General features: G+C 42.6%; 1 protein-coding gene across 4 annotated transcripts in view; it reads right to left on the bottom strand.

Annotated features, from left to right (window-relative positions):
• Window positions 1-657: 657 nt before the first annotated feature.
• The window catches only part of mcama (melanoma cell adhesion molecule a), a 35,022-nt gene continuing 12,827 nt past the window's right edge, over window positions 658-22,852 (bottom strand). For 2 of the 4 annotated variants that reach the window (XM_077504072.1, XM_077504069.1), the window contains exons 2-16: window positions 9,148-9,281; window positions 8,149-8,377; window positions 7,998-8,068; window positions 7,826-7,913; window positions 7,510-7,689; window positions 6,851-6,978; window positions 5,768-5,918; window positions 5,506-5,621; window positions 4,458-4,599; window positions 4,239-4,369; window positions 4,020-4,161; window positions 3,172-3,207; window positions 1,947-2,076; window positions 1,739-1,862; window positions 658-1,449 (exon numbers count right to left, since the gene is read on the bottom strand). In XM_077504072.1, the coding sequence (XP_077360198.1) occupies window positions 1,447-1,449; window positions 1,739-1,862; window positions 1,947-2,076; window positions 3,172-3,207; window positions 4,020-4,161; window positions 4,239-4,369; window positions 4,458-4,599; window positions 5,506-5,621; window positions 5,768-5,918; window positions 6,851-6,978; window positions 7,510-7,689; window positions 7,826-7,913; window positions 7,998-8,068; window positions 8,149-8,377; window positions 9,148-9,258 (1,782 nt within the window). In that variant the 5' untranslated portion in view covers window positions 9,259-9,281 and the 3' untranslated portion in view covers window positions 658-1,446. The remainder of the gene's footprint in view (window positions 1,450-1,738; window positions 1,863-1,946; window positions 2,077-3,171; window positions 3,208-4,019; window positions 4,162-4,238; window positions 4,370-4,457; window positions 4,600-5,505; window positions 5,622-5,767; window positions 5,919-6,850; window positions 6,979-7,509; window positions 7,690-7,825; window positions 7,914-7,997; window positions 8,069-8,148; window positions 8,378-9,147; window positions 9,282-22,852) is intronic. The other 2 variants (XM_077504070.1, XM_077504071.1) reach the window with 2 other exon arrangements.

Raw genomic sequence — 22,852 nt, 5'->3', positions numbered from 1 at the left:
GTTTAATGACGTTATCAAAACACCTGCTGCTTGGCGCCGTAATGAATGATGCGTTTATGCGTAGCTCGGAAATATTCGGAATTCCGAATACAATTTTGTTAGGCTGAGTTACGTAACATTTTAACTTTAACGGACAATCTTTCACACAATCACAAGTTAAAAAAAAGAAAAATAAGAAGTATATTTAAATAAATAAAATTGACAAAAGGTACACTGTGGGCATCAAGAAGACACGTCCTTGCTTTTCACAGTCCATGTGTACTGGTAATGTCACTTGTGAGGTTATTTTAGAGCAAAAGTACAATTTTTTTTTAAAAGACTAAAACAATAATTCTTTACAGATGTGCAAGCGTTTGTGTGCAACCCCTTTCTCGGCTGGAATGTGAGCTACTGCTTCCCGGTATGTGCCCATGGCGCTTTGGGAAGACTGCTCCCCATTAGTTGGAGACATATTGGGCAAAAAAAAATTTAATAAATGTGTGTCGTGCTTTTGTCAAAATACCTCAAGTATCAAGAATTGTTGCACATTCCTAATTTCCTCTATTGCTGAAATAAGCCCAAGTCAGTGATCGTATAATCACATTCAAAGTTTAAATGTGAGTCAGCACACACTGGCTGCTATTTAAAAAAAATAAATAAAAAAAATAGAAAAAAAAATATTGAAAAAAACTTTTTATTTGGCATTTTCTTGCAAAAACATTTTTAAAAAATGCAAGCATCAAAGAATCACGTATACTGTACTTAATTTACACACTTTTTTTTTTTTGGGAGAGAGGGAAATAAAAAAAAAAATATGAACAATGTATTCCCTGATGTGCAGTTTTTCGGAACACAGCAGAGCACGACATCATCACATGTCAGTGGAAAGAAAAAAGAAAAAGAAAAAAAATCACAAAAAACAGCTACATGACATATACAAAATGGGCCCAACGGGGGGGCGCCAGTGTGCCTGCATCAAACTGAAATCTTCTCTCCAAAAGTACGGAAATATGTATACGTATAAATGTAAGCACGCTTGTGAACAATTTTATAAACGTCGACACGCACAAAACTGGTAGAACACAACAAATAAAATACAAACATTTTTTCAGTGTATCGTGCTGAAATCTCAAAAACAAACAAAACCAGGCCAAGCAGATCGCGAACCTCTTTCAAATCTGCCCGGCAACAGTTTGCTGGAATATTTACAAACAGTACTTTGGGGGGGCTTGACAGCAGTTTGGAACAAGTGTGTGAAGCTCTTAAATAACAAAATATATATATAATATGTACACTTGATGGTGAAACGAACAGCAAACAGAACGACGGATGAACTTTGACAAAATGAAAAACATTCACTCAAAAGACAGTGTGTGGAAATACTGTAAGTGTGCGATGATGGGAATGTGTGATTGGAGTCCCTGCTGGTCTCAGGTCAGCTCGTCCACTGCTGAGTCTTGCACACTTTCACTAGAAAAAAGAAACAAGGGATGTAACGATAAGTGCAACATCGTGATATTGTGATATTAAAACTGCCACAATATCGTCATTTTCACGATATTTATCTGTTAAAAAACAACAGTCAGGTTGATTTCCATTTGTGCAGTTCTAGCACCCTCTGGTGGCTATTTTTTTTTAGTGCAATTTAATTTTCATTAGTGATGTTTTGGCCCTTTTATTTTTCAAATATATACTAATTGTGAGACGAAAGGCGAACGCAATACGTTTATTCTGCTAAAATGGTAAACAAGGAAGTTACCTGCTTCTTTGTGGCGTTTTCATCTCCGTTGACGGCCTTGAGGAGCACCGTGCCCTCACTCTTGGCGTTGCCGTTGTTCTTCATCTCCACCACGATGTCGTCTTTGGTGCTCTTCTCCTGGGAGCTGACGACGGGAAGCGGGGAGGGGGACATTTTAGAAGCGCGCACGCAGACGAAAGAGCGGGAAGATGCGTGGCCAGCCACTCACATGTCCTGCTTCCCCGAGCGTCCGCACGGGATCTTGCCCTTCTTGTGCAGGAAGTAGAGCACGCTGCCAAGGATGGCCAGCAGCAGCAGACACAGGATGATCACCACGATGATCACGCCGCTGCCCTCTGCTGCACGACAAACACACGCGCGCAACCTCGTTCAAGAAAACGACTGATGGAATTCTTTTTTTTTTTTTTTTTAATTCCCTTTTTCACTCAACCCCGTTCAATCACGACTGTTTTACTGGATTTTGACTGATTTTTGCAAGGCCCACAGAATATTGCCTTCTATTGCTATAAAAACATGGAACCTACCAAAAGAAAAATTAAAGTCTCTTCTTTCATCAGGAAAAAAAAAAAAAAAAAATATATATATTTCTGTCTGTTTCGGTTTTGCAGCAATTAGCATTAGAATAAAGCTAAGTTTCATCATTATTCACAAATCTGTTGAAAACATTGGCAAAAAGAGCTTGTAAAAGTGAAGCAGTAAAACAAAATAATGTCTAAAAGTCTTACCCCGCATGTATATTTGACTTTTTCTTAATTTCTTTTATGTGGACTGTGGGGTGACTGCATTTTGAAACTTACCATAATTTATTTCTTCTGATTAAAATGATCCACATCAGCAATTTGTACACTCTGAATTTATGAATATAAATAGACGGACGAAAACCCAAAGAGGTTATGATGCTGTTTGTTTCAGCATCCAAAACATACTTCAATACAAATCTCAATCCAATCTCTTCTTCTTGGTTTAGAATTTGTACGTCAAGCAATTTTCATAGTAACTGCAATCAACAAATGTTCCCCCCCCCCCCCCCCCCCCCCGGTTATTTCATCTGCTACAAAACGTGCGCATCGACGGGCACGTAGCTTCGTAAAACTGGTCGTAATTAGTGAGAATTTTCACTCCGTCATTCAAAGGCCTGTGATGTTGCGTCTGCGCCAAAAGAGAATATTTAATCTGCCCGCGGGCCAATCCGAAAGGCTCTGCTAGCAGAGAGAGAAAGAGAGAGAGAGTCCCAGAAAAGCCACATCATCAATAAGGCATGGAGGAGGTCCTCAAAGCCTTGCGCTGTCAAACCAGGAGGAGGAAGAGGAGGAGGAGGAGGAGGGGGGGGACAGACAGCGTTTTTGCGAGGAGGCCGTGAAATGAGCGAGCGAGAGTTTGGTGAGATGGCGATGAAACGAGCAAAGCGGGGCGGGGCGGGGCGGCCATCTTACCGGGAGAGAAGGGAGCGCTGGAGGTGACCAGGGGAACTGTGAACAAGTAGAACAACACGCTTTTTACATGCTACTTCACGCACACGCACGTCTCATGCTCCACCCACATTTGTTGCAACTGACACCCGTGTTTTTTTTTGCGCGGAAAAAACTATGTTGAAGTGGATTGAAGGGTTTCATTTGGACAACAAGTTAGCGCTTTGCCGCTACTTTGGTAGCAAGGAGCTATGTCGAGATGAGTTGAGGAGTTTCTTTTCAATTAAAGCTCTTATCTTTTAAAAAATCAGATTAATCACAATTACTCACATCATTAAAAAGGATTTTTCTCAACATTTTTTTGCCCGCCAATTTGAAGAGCACCTGTTATATGTTAATTCTTTCGACACGTTACGAGAACGTCATTTTTTTTTATCCACTGCACACGCTCATTCTTCTCTTTCTAATTACTTGCATAATTAAAAAAATAAATAAAAATACTCCAGTAGTGAGAAAACTTTTTTGTCCTAATGAGAAACGTATTAAAAAAAAAAAAAAAAAAAAACAAAAAAAAAAAAATCAGCAAAAAAGTGGCAGTTTCTTCTCTGTTGTAAAATATAAATACTTTTGGGCAAATTAATTTTGCATATATTTAGTATAATAATCATATCAATAATCACATAAAATTACATTTATCGCTACCTTATATTATTGATTATGTTTTTTGAATTAATCAGACACTATTTTTCGATATTGTTCATATGAAACACGTTCCATAAAGTTTTGGTGGTGTTTGTTTTTTGTGGATCCGTAAAAATGTGAGTGTGGAAAAGTGTCTGGTTGGAAAATTTTTTTTTTTTTTCATGGCTTACTAGCTTTGATGCTGAACGCTCTGACGTCGGCGCCGAGCTCGTTGGAGGCGTTGCAGACGGCGGTGACGTCCGAGCCGACGACGAGCGACACCACGCTGCGGGTCGCGTGGTCGCCGGACTTGCTGAACACTTCCTGCCAGCTCTGCGGAGGCAAAACGGCAAACGTCAGCCGGGCCGGGCGGAACGACGACGACGTCTTCGCGCGTGCACAATCGTCACCTGGCTGCCGTGGAAGATCCACGCGACGCCGGGCGCTGGATGGCCGCGCGCCTCGCAGCTCAGGTTGACCGTCCTGCCCACCGCCTCCTCCAGGTGCACCTCCTGCTCCTCGCCCACCAGCTGAGGCCCACCTGTGTTTACAAACAGCAACGATGTTGCAATATGTGGCACGGGGTCAACATCACATGACCCTTTCTTTTTTCTCCAGAGACGACTGACCCTGGACGACGATGTGGACGGAGCCGCTGGTGCGCAGGGCGGGCAGGGCGGGGACGGTCACCTTGCACACGTACTCTCCCGCCATTTCGTAGGTGGCGTCCTGCAGGTGGAGCGTGTTTCCTGAACCCACCATCTTGCCGGCCTGCACACGATGCATTCAAGTTCTTCAACAATTCCGATATCATCATCATCATCATCATGTCACGAAATCAAAACATCAACATCTGTTGAAAAGGTGAGGTCATAATGCATTTGGTGCCGTTCTAGCACCCTCTGGTGGTAAATTTAGTAGTGCACTTTAATTTGAATTGTGAATGTTTTGGCCATTGCAGCAGTTACCACCCCCATAAATCAGTCACAGCAGCAAATATTTTTAACATTTCCATCCAGCTGCAGCTGAACACGGCATTGTGACCTACTTTGACCTTGACACTTTGCGCTTTTGAGCCAATAGGAGCACATGACAATGACGTGTGACATGACCGAGCCAATTTCTTTGTCACTGTTATGTACAAAAACAATTTTTATTTTTATTTTTCAAAATATGAGCTTCATATGCCAACCTCCCCACAATATTGTGAATACTGTATCGTGAGGTTCATATTGTGATCGTTATCATATTGTGACATTTGGATATTGTTACATCCATAGTACCGGTCCCTCAATGTGTTTACAGTAAACAAATCACGTTTTTTTTAAAAGTAATTAACTTACCATGACCAAATATCTACACTATAAAATAAAACTGGCTTTTCTGTAGGCGTAAAAAGCAGGATTACAGCATATGAGGTTCAACATTTTTCAGCAAAAACCAGGCTGTGTTTAAAATGCAGCACTTCCTGTTTTCATTTGTCTTCTTTTAAATCTACAAACTAAGCAAGTGTGCTGCCATCTCGTGGTTCACAATGAAATTACAACCGATGTAAACAAGCGCATCAAGTAGCTGGATTGCGAACCTGGAACCCGTGATGATGGAGTTTTTCGACTGTAAACTGGCAATACTGGTTCACATTATTGCAAAAATTATCCACTGTTTATCGTCACAAACCTTGTACCAGACAGTGGATGTTTTCAGGGAGGACAACGCGTTGCACGTAGCCGTCAAATCTTCCCCTTTCATCATGGCCTCAGATTCTTTGGGTACCACAACTGCAGGGTCCAAGTCTGAACACGGCACACACAGGATGAGGATGTTTGGTTTCGTCCACTGACATCCTTCATTGTAACGATGTGCTAACGAGCGCCCGTTGAAGTGTTGTGTGCGATTCGTGCTAATGAGTCCCGAGAACGATTGATGTTCGTTTCCTTACAGTGCACGTTGAGCTCCATCTCTCCTTTGACCTCGTCGCGCGAGTCGCCGTCCCGGGGTCGGCACCGGTAGAGGCCGCCGTCTTTGCGCGACACCGCCTGCAGCATCAGCACGTTAGCGCGGCTCTCCAAGTCCTCGTCGGGGTCGGGATCCTGACGCAAACGTGGAGAGGCGGAACGATTCAGATTTCACATTTTGGTTGGCTAATGTTGACCAATATATCCGATGATGATGCCGATACCGATTTTTGGCAGAATAAAATACCGATTAATCGGCCGATTATTTAAAAATATATATAATGCATAAAATTGCACTTATGCACAAACTTTCGCTATTAAGATTCTCTGCTTTGAACGACAAGCCCATATCAAGAACTTTCATGAAGTACACAAGGTTATTGTTTAGATTTATGTGTAAATAATAAAACCATTCTTACTTGTTCACAACTTTTGTAAGCATTAACATTTTCTTTTATATATATATTTTTTTATTTTGTGTTATTTTCACAAGTCTTGGGACATGTGGAAATTTGTGTTAAGACAAAAAAAAAAAATCCTTGGATGTTTGCATTCTTGAATTTTGAGAAAAGTTACAACAAACCAGTAGAAGTGAGTGAAAAGTGGAGCAGCAAACTTTTATGAGAACAAATAAAAAACCTGTAATATTTTCATATATTCAACATATTTTAGTAAGACGACATCTTGACACGCCGACTAACAAGGGGTCGGAATCGGACCAAGTGACTTCTGAGACTGTCTTTATTATGCACAGCTCAATAATGCTTTTCCTGTTTCTCACAGTTTCACACCGCAAGTGACGGTGACCTAATTGGCAGCGGCAACACAATCGTTTTGTGTTTGACATGGGAACCAGCCCCAGCCCCGATCCCCGTCAGCGTCTTAGGAGCCCAGACTGGATCCGCGGGGTCAAATCGGACGAGGCCTTTCGCGGACCTTTTGCACGTTGCCGTCTACGTGGGGGTCCTGCCAGCTCTGCATATCAAAAACATTCCCGCCGCGTCACCCCTCTACCGGGGGGGGGGGGGACTTTTTCGCCGGATAGAAGGGCCTCCATTCTTACTTACCCGCGCCCGGCTGAAGATGAAGGTCGGCGTGGGGTTGCCATCGCCCTGGCAACGCAGCTCCACGGTATCCCCCTCCTTGATCAATCCCTCGGGCGACTCCCGCCACAGCTCCACCATGGTGGACGGGTCTGCGCGCACGCACGCGCACGCACACAGTCAAGTTCAAGAGTGTGACTCAGCATGCTTGTAAAGTCCCATTAACAAGATCATTTCCACAAGGCCGACAGCACAGGCTGCGTTTGGCTCCGAGCGCCACTGTGTCACTCGTCCACAAACAAAGCTAACGTGGCTCCTCAAATGGCTTCGACAGAACACTTGGCAAAAACCTGACGGCGGAAAAAATGGGGTAATGGCACTTTGGATGGCAGACTATTTTTTGGCAAAATAAAGGCAAACATACTCCAAGTAAAAACAGAATGACAGATGTTTACAAATTAAGGACAAGGTGGATCAAACGGTAATTAAAAAAAAAAATCAAAATAATCAATTAGTTTAAATTAATTAAGTTAATGCTCTAAAAAAAATGAATCACATTTTCTGGGATCTCGTCTCCATTTAAATATTTTACATAGCCCACACAAGAGAATAAAATAAAGAGTAATAAAAATAAAGTGTCTGAACGGCCAATGAGTGGTCGGCGTGCGCTCGCGTCGGCTTACAGTGAACGTTGACGCCGACGCTGCTGGACTCGACGGTCCTGATGGCGCCGGGCACGAAGAAGCTGACCTCGCAGGAGAAGTTGGCGCCCTTGTCCTCCTTGAGCACCTGGTACTCCAGCGTGCTCTGCACCGAGTACAAGCCGCTGGCCTCCACCGTGTCGCCGGTCCACACGTTCACACCTGCGGGAGCGCCGTCACCAATTCCTTTTTTAAATAACGACTTATGTTGCATGCCAACATAACAAAAAAGCTTATGATATTAGCCATGTTATCGCTTTTCCCATTGTTGTGTTTCAACATTAACTTCTTGACTTACGTCCCACCGAAGGCACCAGCGGGATGTTGTTCCTGTACCAGGTGATGTTGGCTTTGGGGAAAGCGTTGCGGGCCTCACACGTGGCCACCTGAAGGCAACGTCGCGGTGACAAGATCGATAAGATTGAGGATGTGCTGCAGTTCTAGCGTCAAGTCAACCTGAGCTGACTCACCTTCGACGGCATCTCATTGGTGACAGATATTCCCGCTTGGACGCCCATGATGGCAGGAGCCTCCGGGGGAGCTGCAACAAATCCGTTTTTTGTTATTTAAGTCATCTCGCTGTTGGAAACGCAAACGCGTCAAACGGCGGTTTCCCCTCACCGAACACCCTGAGTTGCGTCTTGCGCTCGGTGAGCCCGTCGGACAGACCGTTCACCTGGCAGATGAACTCCCGCTCGTCGGACAGCTGCGCTTCCCGGACGGTGAGCCGAGTCCCGTGCTGGTCCAAGGTCACCTGGATGCGACCGCTGTACTCGGTGCCCTCGTCCACGATGGTGTCGTCGTCGTGGGCGTAGTAGATGCGAGAGCGCGAGACGCTGCCGCTGTCTTTCTGCAGACCGTGTTGGTTACATTACGGCAGTTACGCGATATCGTTCGTGGGAATTAATCCTGCCGCAATGTCGTCATGTCGCGATATGAAAAGCAGCACATCTGTTAAAATGACGAGGCTGTATTCCATTTGTGCAGTTCCAGCATCGTTTGGTGGTTAGTTTATTATTACATAGTTTAATTTCAATTATGCATATTTTGGCCACCTAAATTTTTAATGGCCAGATGAAGGGAAACACAACACATTTGAGTTCCTCCACAATTTGACTCGATTGACAATGTGTGCTTGCGTTAGCAAGAAAATGCCTCAATATTAACTCATTGACTCCCAGCGGTTTTCACATTTCGCAATCCCGTTCGCTCCCGGCTGTTTTACTGGATTTGGACTGATTTTGCAAGGCCCACATAATATTGTGTTCTATTGCTATAAAAACATGGAACCTACCAAACGAAAGATTAGACTCTCTTCTCTCCTTCATCTGTGTCCGTTTTGCAGCAATTAGCAATAGAATATAGCTAAGTTTCATCATTATTCACAAATCTGTTTAGAACTGTGGGGAAACCCAAGTTTGTGTTCAACAGACTGGTTGATCTCTTATACTCTGCTGCCACCTGCCGGCCATTTTTGTAATAACTACCAATGCCGTTGGGGGGGGGGGGGTAAGTGCATTTTGGTCCAAGAGGCAAGTGATTAAATTCAGGTCACACAGTGAGACGGGCGTAATCCTTCTTGCACGGTCGGACTGTCGCACACAGACGAGCGAGACTCACCACAAACCACTGGATGATGAGAAAACGCGGAACGCCGGTGGATTCGGTGAAGTTGTACTGGCAGGGGATCTCGGCCGAGTCGCCCAGGTACACCTCCACGCTCTCGGGCATCCTCACCTCCACTTTGGCCCACACTGAAGCAAACACACACACACAAAAAGTACACATTCAAATCCAGTCGTTGAATTGCTAATTTGTACACGAACCCGAATGCAACCTTTTTTTCATTTTGGCACGAGGCAGACGAGAACAGAAGCGCAACAAAGAAAAGGCTTCTTGTCCACATGGTGTACTTTTTTTTTTTTTATGTCTCGCTTCCTTCCGCCTGGCTGCCTGGACACATCTTGGCCACAAAAGCCGTTTCCCGGACATCATCGCGGGGAATTGAGGCGAAAAAGAGGCGAGTCGCCAGGCCGACACCGGACTGTTGAATCCCCGAGCCAAGTTGTTCTCCATGCAGCCATGTTGGACTTGGCTGCTCTTATTTCACACACCGTGAAAAAGAAAAACATTTTGGCTCAATATTCTGTTGAATCTGGCTCGCGGGAGTTCTGCGGCATGCTGGACGATACTCCAGCGCTCCTCTTACGCTGTCAGATCAAACTCTTTGATTTAGTCCCATTGATCATTTCCCTCAAAGTGCCTGTTGTATTTTTTTTATTTATTTATTTTTTATATTCATACGCAGCTAGATTTGTTTGTTTCATATTTCAAGCATAGAGCAAAGGATTGCTGCCGCCCCCATCATAAATTTGAGCATGTGTGCTCCTCGGTGATAAATGTGCAATTTTTAATGATACAGTAATTTGGTGTAGCAGTGAAAAACCATCAGTTTGATGACCAACCTAAACATTACCAGAAATAGACCGACTACTTAAATTTCAATCTATGGTTCATTTCATATGTTGAATAATACTGATTCCAATTTGAAAGTCCTTTCAAATTATTGAACCAACGTCACAAGAGAAATTAGCATATTATGTAAAACAGACAGCTGTAGTAGTAGCCTGTTGTCGCTCTTTTTAGCAGTCAATTTTGAAGGCTTGAGATTTGTATGTGTGTAATATATCTCGTCCTTGGTTATTGTGATATCTCCTTTTGTTATTGTTTTTTTCAACAAACAGTCTTTCAATTGTCGGAAAGTACACAAACACTGATATCCCTAATCTGATGGTTTTTAGAGGTTTCTGGGATTGGTGAAAGATTCTAGTTTTGTAACCCTGTGGGTGACAGTTGGTGTCTGGTTGGTTGCTGGACTTCCCTTTACTTCATCTTTCCTTTCCTTTGATCTTTCCTCTGGTCTCCTGACAACTTCACGACTCTGGCGGGACTCTGACGTATCCGGTTCGGGTGAAGGGTATGGGATTTTTATTAGGTTTCAGGTGTATTAATGAGCACAAACTCACACGCACGCATTTACAAAAAAAAAATAAAAGAAAGAGCAATGATGATGACATGTTGAATCAGTAAGATTGCCAAATGAACAAAACAGACAAAAAACACTGATTGTGAATACCGTGCAGACAAAATAAGACAACAAGAGCGGGACCTTGGTGTCCTCCTCCGTGTTTTCCTCACTTGCTAAAGCAGACCAAGCATGAAAAGAGCTTGAAGACGCCCATTCGCCCCCATTCAGCTGACCGCGCCCCCGTCGGCAGCCCGTTTCCCTGCCTTGCTCTGCACCAATCCTTGTCACAACTCCCTCCCGACCTTCCCCCCTCCCTTCCTGGGCCCGGCCGGTTGCTCAGCCAACCATTTCTCCGAGACGACGGGTGAGCCATTGTTCCCCCACCTGGGAGGACCGCATCCCTGCGCTCGCTCTCAGACACATAAAAAAAAAACAAAAAAACAAAAACAAAACACAGACACAACCACAAGAGGTGAAAAACAGTTCATGGTGCGCTCAAGTTGTTGTTTGGGCAGACAAAAAAAAAAAAATTAAAAAATGACAAGGCGCCAGATTAAGCAGGCCGCAGGGCAAAATATGTCACAGAAGTCACAGTGTAAAAAATGTTGTTGCTCTTTGTGGCTAAAACTTTTCGGCTAATCCGATTAGCGCTGGGGGTTTGCCGGGGATTTGGCTTCTCGAGCCAACCTGGGTCTGGTTCTTATCTATTCCTGTTGTGCCTTTATGTGGCACGGACTACAGCACAAATACACATGGGGCCGTGATCCGTGGACCCTGACAACCAAAAGTCCTGCATGTGTGCGCATTCTTTATTGTGACTCGTCTGAGGTCAGGCTGATTCATAAAAAAACTCACGATTATTCGAATGTGCTGACAGGATCAGGCCTGTAGCTGGACCGCTTATCAGTCAGTGCACAAGATAACCCACGCCAGCGACGCACAATGTGGCCTTTCACAGCAGACATTTCAGGAAAATGCGGGTGAAAAGTCCAACATTAAGAACTCACTGAGAGCACCTTTACATGAAAACAATTCAGCAAAGATTGGAAGTTTTGGGTGAAAAGTTTGGTTGCAACTTTTTAAAAATAATTCCCATTCACATGCAGCTTCAGAAATGCCTGAAGAAACTTTCATTTGCATTTCATGTCCACACATCAACTCCAAAAGCGCGAACAATGGTAACTTGACTTGCAGTTTGCAATTAACTTGTTTTTTTTTAAATATATGATACATTTGATTCTACTTTTATTAAAAATCACAGGTAGGTTTGGCAAAATGTGTCCGTTTTCCCTTGCACACAACTATATTCTTTATCCTCTGCATAAAACTACTACTCTTACTGGATCTTACCGAGTCACTCACCTGTGAAAGTCTTTTTTTTTTCTTTTTTCTTTTTCTTTTTTCTTTGTTATTATTATCCAACAAAGTCAATCGTCAATTGTTATGTCGTAATGCTGCTAAGTAAAAAAACAAAACGAATACAAGGGCGTGATCAACTATTTTTGTTCCGTTCTACAACGGCTTGCAAATAATACGTTTGCAAATCAAATGAGATAAATAACAGGCTTTGGCGAGGGAGCTGCTTAAGAAGGAAAGCTCGCACCCAAGACAGTGGTTCATTATGCCATTAAGACGCAGACAATAATACCCTCGGACGCTAGCCAGAATGGTCACCCATTATTGGCTTCCTGGTTTGATTAAGGCTGTCAGCTTAGGCCTGCGGTAGATCTGCACCCCTGCCACTGATAAGTGCCCCCAAATCACCTCAGACGCAACCTCATTCTAATCCTTCAACGTGGCTGGCGAGCCGTGAAATGAGCCAGGACACTTGTGAGATAATAAACATTTCCCGTAATGACGGTTCTCCGAGCTCCGGTGTCCGCAGAGTGCCGCAGCGCTGCGTCGCGTCGTGTCACGTCTGTCGCGTTTCGTCTCGTCTTCATTAGTCGACTAAAATGCATAATGATTCAGTCCCAGTTTTTGTTTATTAATGAGGGTTTTATTCCAGTCTAGTCTAGTTTTAGTCTGGTGAAAAATGTTTTTTTGACGATATTATTTTTGTTTGTTTAGTTTTTCTTGACGAAATTAACACTGTTGAAAACAGGTCACTTCCTGTTAAAATCAGGTCACTTCCTGTTGAAAACAGGTAAATTCTGGGTCACTTCCTGTTGAAACAGGTCACTTCCTGTTGATTTTAGGTCACTTCCGGGTCACTTCCTGTTGAAACAAGTCACTTCCTGTTGATTTTAGGTAAGTTCTGGGTCACTTTCTGTTGAAATCAGGTCACTTCCAGGTCACTTCCTGTTGAAATCGGTAACTTCCTGTTGAAATTGCATCACTTCCTGTTGAAATTGGTCATTTCCTGTTCAGGTCGGGTAATTTTATGGTGAGAATCCTAGGCGTACCTATTAAATTGGCCAAGATGGCCGTCGCTCTGTTGGTCAATTGGCCAAGATGGCTACAACTACCTCCAAGGATGAACCGAATCAGTTACAGATCCCTCATCCGATTCAGATTTGTTAGGAATTAAACACAGATGATGAGCTGCATTGCTTTGACTTAACAACTACGGCTAGACAAGGCTACAGAACACCTTTTGTTGATTCAAGTTCAAACCGTAAGGAATTCTCTCTTTTGGCAGTTGGTTGACACTTTCAGAAGGTCAAATCCTTCCATTTGAAGCCACTTGTGCGGAAAAGTGAGCGTGTCGCTGATTAAATGTATGGAGCGAGGCTCGCTCTGCGTAAAAGTGCGCCGGAACAAGCAGGAGCAGTTTTTCTATGCACAAGCCTGGTGAGCTGCTGAACACCTGGTGGACAAAGTGCACTGTCTGACATCAAAGAGAGGACACACACATGCATGCATAGAGCAGAGAGCCGAGGGGTCCTTGTCATAGCGAGGGGGGAGGAGGACGAGCTTTTCAGGAGCGCAATGTGGCACAAATCTCCCAGCGGTGCGTTCCCGTGGTGACAGTCGGTAGCCGCCAGCGAGTCCACGCTGCCTTTTATTCTTTGGCACAAGCGAGATAAGGAAGTGCGAGAAATCTCCTCAAAGGCGACTCGTTTTTTGGCAATTATCGTCTCTTTTCATGCAGCAGCGCAGACGGTCACAACCCCGCATACTTGACGATTGATGTTCAAGGGGGACCAGCTTCAGGTGTGCGATTTGCATACTCTCAAGCTTTAGTGAAAAACTTTGTTTAAATAAAATAATAATAATATCATTTTTTTTTTAAATCAGGACATGTTCCTTCAAACTATTTGAGGCCTTTTAGAACAAAGATAAATTATCCATCCACACAAGTTGACTTTACAATGACATCGACTCTCTAACTCGGTGATTCCCAGTGTGCTTCATATGCCACTGGTGGTAGGTGGGCTCCCCCTAGTGGTACGCAAAAGAATCACTCAATTACATGTTACGCTGAAACTTTTTTTTTTTTAAGTGCAGTACAGTTGTTAAAAGGATACTTTACTTATTTAGCCATTTTTGACAGTCAATAATTTGTCTATAATGAATTTTTTGGTACAAAACGTTTTATTTTAACTTGCACGGACGAAACAACTAATAAAAACACATTTTAGAAGAACTGCACTAGTTCAAAATTGTTGAAGACAAGTTAAGACTTTCAAGCTACCAAAGAAAGCCAGTTGTCGTCATTTCGAGTTCATAAACCAAATGAAATTTTGAATACATTGCTTCTATTATCCATTTGTTGTAGGAGTGATGTCATTTTTCATTTGTTACAGAAATTAAATGTTCTTGAATGCTAATATATATATTTTTTCCCATGTAATTTCATGCATCCGCTGACTTCTTGGCATGTCGATACTCGAAACGTCAGCATCAACACAAGCCAAACTTCTGTGGCCCTTCAACCTCAGACTAAAAAAAAAAAAGTCAGCCGACGTTCCCCTGTCTTTTGAGGAATTGTAAATTATTCCTGCTAGCTGGCAACTTCTCAGGCAAGTCCATAAATTTTTGAACATCGCACCCGGTGGGTGAGACTTCATTAAAGGGAGAAAACGCGGATGTTTTATTCATGCTTGTATCTGATGTGTTGCCATCAATGAATCCGCTTCCACCGCACCAGGGTTCAGGCATGCATGCGGTTTTTGCCGCGCAGAATGATGCAGGTTGGCTAATTAAAAAGGTCAACGGGGCTAAACGCAGGGCCTACATACGAGGGTGGGGGGAGAGGGTCATGTGGGGGTCTTTTGGCAACCGATAGACTGAAAACAAGTTTACAAACTGGCTCATAAGCACTTATTTAGCAGTGTTAGAGAATCTCATTGGTAAAAAAAAATGCTAGTTGGCTGGGAGTCATATTGGACCCCCGGTGGCTTAAACATGAAAAATGCCGAGTTTGCAATTATGCAGTACATAATTTATCACATACAAATTACTCCTAATCCAGTTTTTGTCAATTTTTGGTGACAATCACCTGGTTATTGTTGAGTTTTTTTTTGGTTCAAATGCCAACAGTGCCGCAAGAATCTGAAGAGAATGTGGCGGTTTCTATACTTTGTGATAAAGCGAGTGAAAGACGGGACGTGACGCGATCGGGTACTTGACCGTTATTTTAACGCAACCTGAGGCCTCTTTTGCAATCAAACCTGTGACGACAGCGCGCCGAATTCCAACAAAGACCTTCTTATGCGGCCCCTATGGTCATCGCCGCAACACTTCATAAATATTCTCGCAACATGCGTATTAACTCATTCAGCTTTTGGCAACAACCGCCAGGAGGGTCGCCTCTACTAGAACAATAATAATTAAGGTCAAATGAATTTTACGCTGACAAGCATATTTTGTCATCAAATCAAAAGCTGGAAATAAACACAAGAACAATTTTAAATAAATTTAAATAAGGCTGTCAATAACAAATCATTTTAGAATCAATTATTTAATCGATTACTCAAGTAATTTAAAGCTACCATAAACCTTGGGTATCTTTTTTATTTCTCTGTATTCCTCACTGTTAGCCTCGTCTCTGACTGACAGCTTTTGTCGAAATGATTAATTATAGTACAAATTAATTAATCATAGGGAGAAATTTTTGAGTTGATTAATTTCTGGTGGAGACTTGGCCAACTAACAGCCAACATCTTCATGTTGCACACCGGAGGAAATTAACATTGCCAAATTTGAATGATTACAAAAATGACAAGCATATAATAAAGATTTGAAAACGGTGAAAAATCGTTGCACATTTGGAGATATTTGAAAACAGACAAATCAATCTCATTTGCGTTTACACTATGCTGCCTTCAGCAATCGGCGGCGATTTTTTGGGATCCAAATTCGATTACAGTGTTTACATGTGTCCAAACAAAGCTCACCAAGGAGAAAAATAATCTTCTAGAATTGGATTAAAACATTAAAACTGCAGCCTTACGTAAAATGTAATTCAAGCGATGCTGTATAAAAACAAATCATCTCAATTAGGAAAACAAACGGAATATTTTCAATGGGAATTAACATGCGATTTCATTATGAAGAGCACTCATTAGAGATGACCATCTGTTTCCATCGTGAACATCGTCCAACGCCGAACCCCTATGCTGCTGCCTCTTGTTTGTTTTAGCATATTAGCATCGATGCTGCTCCTATCCCAAACAAAGGCCTGTTCCCGCTCTCCCGCTCCTTTTATCCCGTCGACCAGACGCGAGGGGAGCCGCCGGCCCGAGCGTGCCACACCTAATTCATTGGGATCAAAATGGCAAACCCCCCCAAAGTATCCCGCTGAGGACCTTAATGCCCTCAAAGAGAATATCAGAGCGATCAGGTGCACTGCCGCGATAATGAGGGGGAGAGGCGATTCCCTGCGCACGGGCCCAAGACCACTCAGACGCACAAAGTCCATACATGATTCAACAGCACAATTTCCATCACAAGCCACAATTCTGATCGACACGCCTCAGTCGCAACCAAACTCCGAGATTAGGCCCGATTTTCTGATAATTGGCACATCTGAGTCTTAAAAGAAACTGAAACTGTCAAACTTTCAAACAGGGTCGGTGAAATGTTTGATAAGAACGCCAATGATAAAAATCGGCATACAATTCCCCGGAGGAAAGATGTTTGGAACTGATTGGCCATGCGTGTTTTGTCTCCCTGGCCGGTAAATCATTCTTGTGCGAGATTTGAAGACAAGTGCAAGCTGGACAGGCGGCTGGGTGTCAGGGACGCCCTCGGAGTGGGGCAGGGCGGGTACGTGATGAAAACAAAAGCGCATGGTGGGCTTTGTCGCCAGTGGAGGATTGCAGATGTTCCAAAACATTGCAAAGCCATTTAGGAGACTTTGAGACAGAGGTTTGTTTTTTTTTGTTTGTTTTTTTACGACTTACGAAAGCTGGTGGCAATCGCTTGTTACTCCCGCCTAAACGATCCGCCAGACAAAAAGCAGAGCCAACACGGTTCCTTGGCAACTATTTCAAAGAGGCAACTCCCATCAACAGTCCTGTGATTTACTACTTGGGATGTTTGATACTAGGCCTGTACGATATATCGTTTGAACATCTCGATTGCGATGTGCGCATGCGCGATAGCCACATCGCAAGACGTGCAATGTTTTTATTTTTTTAGAGAAAGCAAGCGTTTGTTTTGCTTCACAAGCTACCTCTCGCCCCCCCCTCCCTTCTGCTAATCGTCATTGGCGCCACAGATTTTTTTTTTAACCTTCAGTATAGTGTTAATTTTGTCTGCCATTTTTAAATTTAGTGCCAGTTTTAGTCCAATTTCAGTTACGCTTGTTAGTTTTTACTCACAGTTAGTCAACCACATCTCATTTTTATTTAGTCCATTTTTATTCGACTATAAATCGAGCCTTTTAGTCTTTATTGAAGTCCAAGAAAACATGATTTTATTTGTCCAGTTTTTGTCAACAAAAACTCTCAACATTTTAGTCTCGTTTTAGACAGGACAACCATTTTATTTCCCCTGTATATTTTTTGTCAGCAGTTTATATTGAACCTTTTCGGATCTCAAACTATTTCTCATAAAATTTTCTCATCTTTTCGATGAAAAACAACTTGACACACAATTACAGTGGCTACTATGACTCCATGCTATGAGCTAGCAAGTTAGCCAGCATTAGTTAGCAGTCGCATTAACATTATTATTGGAACGTTATAACCGTTGGATTAATGTTATTACTATAGTTTACTTTTTTTTTTCAACCTTTCACTGTGTCCCATGTGTTTGTGCTGTGTATCACATGAGATTAGCAAAGACAAGGTCTGACAAAATCATATTTTCGTCTCGTTTTTGTTCATGAACTAATATGTCCATAGATTTTAGTCCAGTTTTTATTAAGTGAAGTACATTTTCGTCTCGTCTTTATTTGTTGACGAAAATGCATACTGATTTAGTCCCCGGTTATTGTTTATTAATGAGGGTTTTAGTCTAGTCTAGTTTTAGTCCGGTGAAAAATGTGTGTTGACGAAATTATTTTTGTGTAGTTTGTGTTGACGAAATTAACACTACTTCAGTATCATTGGATGCAGCCTCAATGAATACTCGATACCTTTTACAATAATGCCAGTATCACCCAAGTCCGGATACTTAGTATCAGACCTCGCCCATCCCTATTTAGTACCAAGAATTTTTTGGGGGCATTTTCTCCCTCTAAACTGTCTTGTTGTGTCAACACAGCGTTTGCCACTAACGGCTGATTTACTGACACCTCTTGCAGCTTGACAGCTGACATGTATTGACACAACAAACTCGCCATTTAGACAGCGGATTAGACTCCAGGAGGATTATTTTCACGTCGTCATTTCTTATTTAAAATAGATATCTTTTTGTCACGCCAGTCCTGGAACTTTTCTGACACATCCTCCCTTTTCGCAGCCAAACTACTGCACGCCTCGTTTAATTTGCCGGCCGTGGGCCTGGCGCCAAGACCTTGAGCCGGGCTCGTGGTTATGACTGGATTCCCAGTAGTCTGGTGGCACTGTGTCCCGCTGGGCCAGGGCGGAGCGCTTCACTTTAACACGGGGCAGCTGGGGACAATGGGAACGTTGCCCCCTTATTCCCATAGAGAATGTTTGCGGGGGAGGGTGGGATGGGAGGAGGCGCTTTAACAACACCTGTGGGCAGCCCATTTGTCAAGTGATTTGTGGGAAGGAGTGCGAGGAGCAGCGGGAAGAGCGGAAGGAGGGCTGGTGATGCTTGCAGGGGCCGAGGGGTGGGGAGGGGGTAAACTTTAAAAGTAGAGAATTATCACGAGACCACACACAATGCTTATTTCTCATTCACACAGGTATCATTTTTTCCAACTGTAAATATGTATATTGTTAAAAAAAAAAAAAACTTTACTTTTCGGTTCCCAGTGTTGTTTTTGTTTTCCCATGGTGCAAAGGGCTCTCTTACATAAAAATGACAGTTCAAGGACAGCATGTGACATAACTGTTGAACAAGAAATCAACCTAAAATACTTTTGTACATTTTGTCACAAAAAGCAACTCACTCAAAATTTTTTAATTTTACTGAGGTACTATGTTTATCCTGCATATGATTCCAAAAATCCACACAAAATTATGATGCCAACTCATGGTATAGTAAAGGGGAGTATGAAACCGGCTGTATGTGCAAATAAGACATGTCTGCCATCTAGTAGTGAATGGTGATATTACAAATGAAAACTACAGTGACAGTCATGTTCATGTTCGCACTTCCACACCTGCAGGATTGCATATTCATAGATTTTTTTTATTTATTTTTTTCATATTTTAGATGTTTCAAAGTTCTTCTAAGGGATTTCCCCCCCAATTTTTTTGTGGAAAACATTCTAAATGTCTATCAGTGTTTTTTTGAAGAATATTTGGGGTTTGTAAAAAAAAATAATAATAATAATAAATAAACAAGAAACAACAGGAACAAAAAAAAACTCACTTTGGGGCCGATTATTTTAGCCGACGTTTGAAGGGCCGTAGTCGGCGGTATATAGCCACCAGATTGTACTTGTATCTTCTTCATCTCTTAGCCATGTACTCACTTCACATAGCGACACTAATTTTCAGACCGAGACTGCAAATAACCCAAATACTTTGTGTTACAGGCTGCATTTAAGTGAAATGTGTGACACGAGTGTTAGAAGAACAAGCAGTTAGATGCTAAAATGCACAGCAATGACACAATGTTACTCTAAAAAGTGGCGTATTGAAGCGAAACCTATGCAATGTTTATAAAAAAATGCATTTTGTGTTGTTTTTTTTTAAACAATATTTTGTTTGAAATACTGCATTTTCTTCACGACTGCAAGACATAATGGAATTTTCAAGTACTGGTTTACAGTTTCTGCAAGTAGTCAATTTTAAGTATGTTTACTAATCATTTTTAGTCTGACACCTATAAACCAACTATGCGTTGAAAATCCTCCGCTCTTTGATTAGATCTCTTAACAGCGTCCAATAAGAGGGTCAAGGGAGCAGGGGGGGATTTGATATGTTAGCATCTCTTGATCCTCTCCGCCTTCCTGAAACGTCAAGTTCAAAGATGCGGAGCAGCCGCCTTGATCTGTCAGCTGAGACGACCTCGGGAATCAACCCGGCGACTCCCGTCTTCGCGACCGACTCGTTTCTGTGGCGGGACCGTAGACATGCAGTGTTATTAAGTCTGATGTTATTAAAGGCAGTAAACAGCCTTTTGATGTTTGTTCCTCGTGCTCCTGTCGGGCCTCCTTAAGTCAATTTCACCAGCGTTCTCGCTTTAATCAAAGCTTGGCTGATCTTATTCAATCACTCGTACAACACTTTCCCAAGCTGTCGAAAGTGATGCAAGACAACAATTTTTCAAGGCCAAGTTTTGAGTGATGCTACTCGTCATTCAACACATCGTAAAAGCAAAATTAAAGACTGCACCAGGAGAGTTTATAACATGCAATTAAGACTCCACACGTTATCTGAGACACTGTTTACGTGTTGCTGTTTTGGTTAGCAACAGAGCTAGAAAAAGTGTTTCAGGAAGTCTCCAGAAGGACTGAGCTTAGTAAATAATCTATTAATGATTGAGGAAGTTGAGCTGAACAGAAAACTAGTAAAAGTTAACTTTATTGAGCCAACTTGGTGAAGTTTTCTGAGGGGAGGCGATTTGAATGGAACGTGTCAGCGCTGTGGACGGCATGACCGGCTCGTATTAAACGGCAAGTCCACCAATTTTACACACAGGCTGCCGTTGCCTCACCATGTAGAATTCTACTAATCTCTCTGTAACACTTGCATTTATACCTTTTGGACAAGCTCAGAAGAGCTGAATAAATGTCCATCTGAAACACTTTTAGAAGACTAATCAACTTCGTAACTGAAATTTAAATCTGGGTCTCTTTAGGCAAGTTAATGAAGCTTATTTAGCGGCAACATCATTTGGCCTTTTGCCAACCGCATAAGGAGCACAACATGATGACAAAGCCATCTACAATAATGTCACGCTAATGAGCGACTATTTAATGGCGACTTTCACAAGCAACGGTGTCTTTCAGGATTTAAATCCCGTCCATATCGGTGTTCCGGACCTCCGCTGGGCAGCAGATGCCAACCTGGCTGGAGGCCGAGGAAGCCCATGGCGTCATGAGTCCTCCAGCCCTTCAGGGGGCCTTGCCGAGTCACAGTCAGAATGACACAGTCAGCATTTTTAGCTTGATTTGGCTATTGTTTATATAAAATAGTGACATAAGATTTTAATCAAGTTGGATTGTGTTTGTACATTTTAGCTCTGTACTCTAGGCATATTTAAGAAAACACAATCTGTTGACTGTGCAGCAGCTCATTACTTATTAAAAGCAGCCCTGGATGGGGTCTGTTTTATCAATATTAATGCATATTATATAACTGGAGGACATATTCTGCAACGCTTGGGACAAGCTTTGTGTTGGTTAAAGACAATCGACTTGTCGACTTCATCATGTCTGTCATGCGACGTTTTTGAGTCTAAGCAAGTAAGCGCTAATCACACACCCCAGCACACATTAGATGACGGGCTTAGCTGATTTTAGTTAGTCTTCAATCAAGGGGGAGGAGAGAGCCCCCGAAGGTGGATTCCTAACGTTAAACTTGAGCCGCAGAGGTGGATCACATTCCCGCTTTCATCAGGCAGGTTTTCAAAAGACATTGGCCGTGTCCAGCAGGCGCTAAATTACCCGAAAAGTCCTGTCTGGCGAATAAATCCTGATTGTGACTCACCGTTGAGTCTGTGATTCTTATCTGAGAACAAAGCCTGCTATCCTGTTCCATCTCAAGACTGCCTGCCAGACTACAACAGGTCAACCCCCAATTTGCTTATGTTCTCCCAGTCATAGAAATAAACCCGTGACCTTTTATCAACTGCAGGGAAATGTTTTTAGGGTCTTATCTGTCATAAAGGTGTAAAAAAAGACGCTCAACACACAAAACATGAAAGAGATGGATGGAAATTGCTCCGCATTGAAACAAAACAATTCTCTTCTTAAAATATGGATAACTGTGAATCCTGGACAAGTGGTTTCCTTAGAAACCACTGGTAAGAAAAAGCAAAACAATCGTCTAGCTGTATTTGTGTAGTTTCGAGGACCTCAACAGGTAGACTTCTGTCTTGATCAGGATCCAGATGTTCACTGAATTTACAATGAGCTCAAGTCAAAACGTCACCGGTTCACCCCATAAACTGGTAATATTTACTGGTTTTCAGTGTCCTCTGTCGAGTCTGCGTTCAAGTCGTGATTTATAAGCGTGATGTGTAAGAATGTTACAAGGAACAGACAGTCCGCAGATATTGTAAATCAACAGTTGCCGGTGAGATTCCTCCACCAGCTTGTTTTTTTTTTTTTTTTTTTTTTAGCTCTCCCTCTTAGTTTAGTGCTCCAGAGAGACACTTAAAGAGATTAGCCCTCTGGGGAATCTGCCAAACAAATGCCCTGAAACTGATAACCCAACCCTAAGAGAGAGACAAAAATAATTAGGCCCGCACAATGAATCAGCTGGAGGGGGAGAGGAGCCCCTCGTAAGATGAGAGGTGACATAAATCTGACCGTGATAGTCGAGCCTACGGGGTTAGCAAAACATTTAGAGATGTACTGACACATGAACCTGTGCGTGATGATATCATCTTCGGTTTGCTTAAGAGTGAGATTACTTTAAGGAACAACAACAACAACAATACGGAGGAAAAGCTAATTAAGAATGTAAACCAATAGAAGGCTGCAGAGTTTACATTAATGATGGGATTAATCAGTGGGGGTGAAAACAGCCAGCCAGCTATACCGTATGTGGCATTTGTGGCGTAGCGCAGCTCATTAGCACAATAGGAAAACACTTTGGT

Source organism: Festucalex cinctus, chromosome 18 (genome assembly GCF_051991245.1).
Source record: "Festucalex cinctus isolate MCC-2025b chromosome 18, RoL_Fcin_1.0, whole genome shotgun sequence".
NCBI lineage: Eukaryota > Metazoa > Chordata > Actinopteri > Syngnathiformes > Syngnathidae > Festucalex > Festucalex cinctus.
Note: the sequence above shows the minus strand (reverse complement) of the source record. Positions and strands in the feature narration are given on the sequence as shown.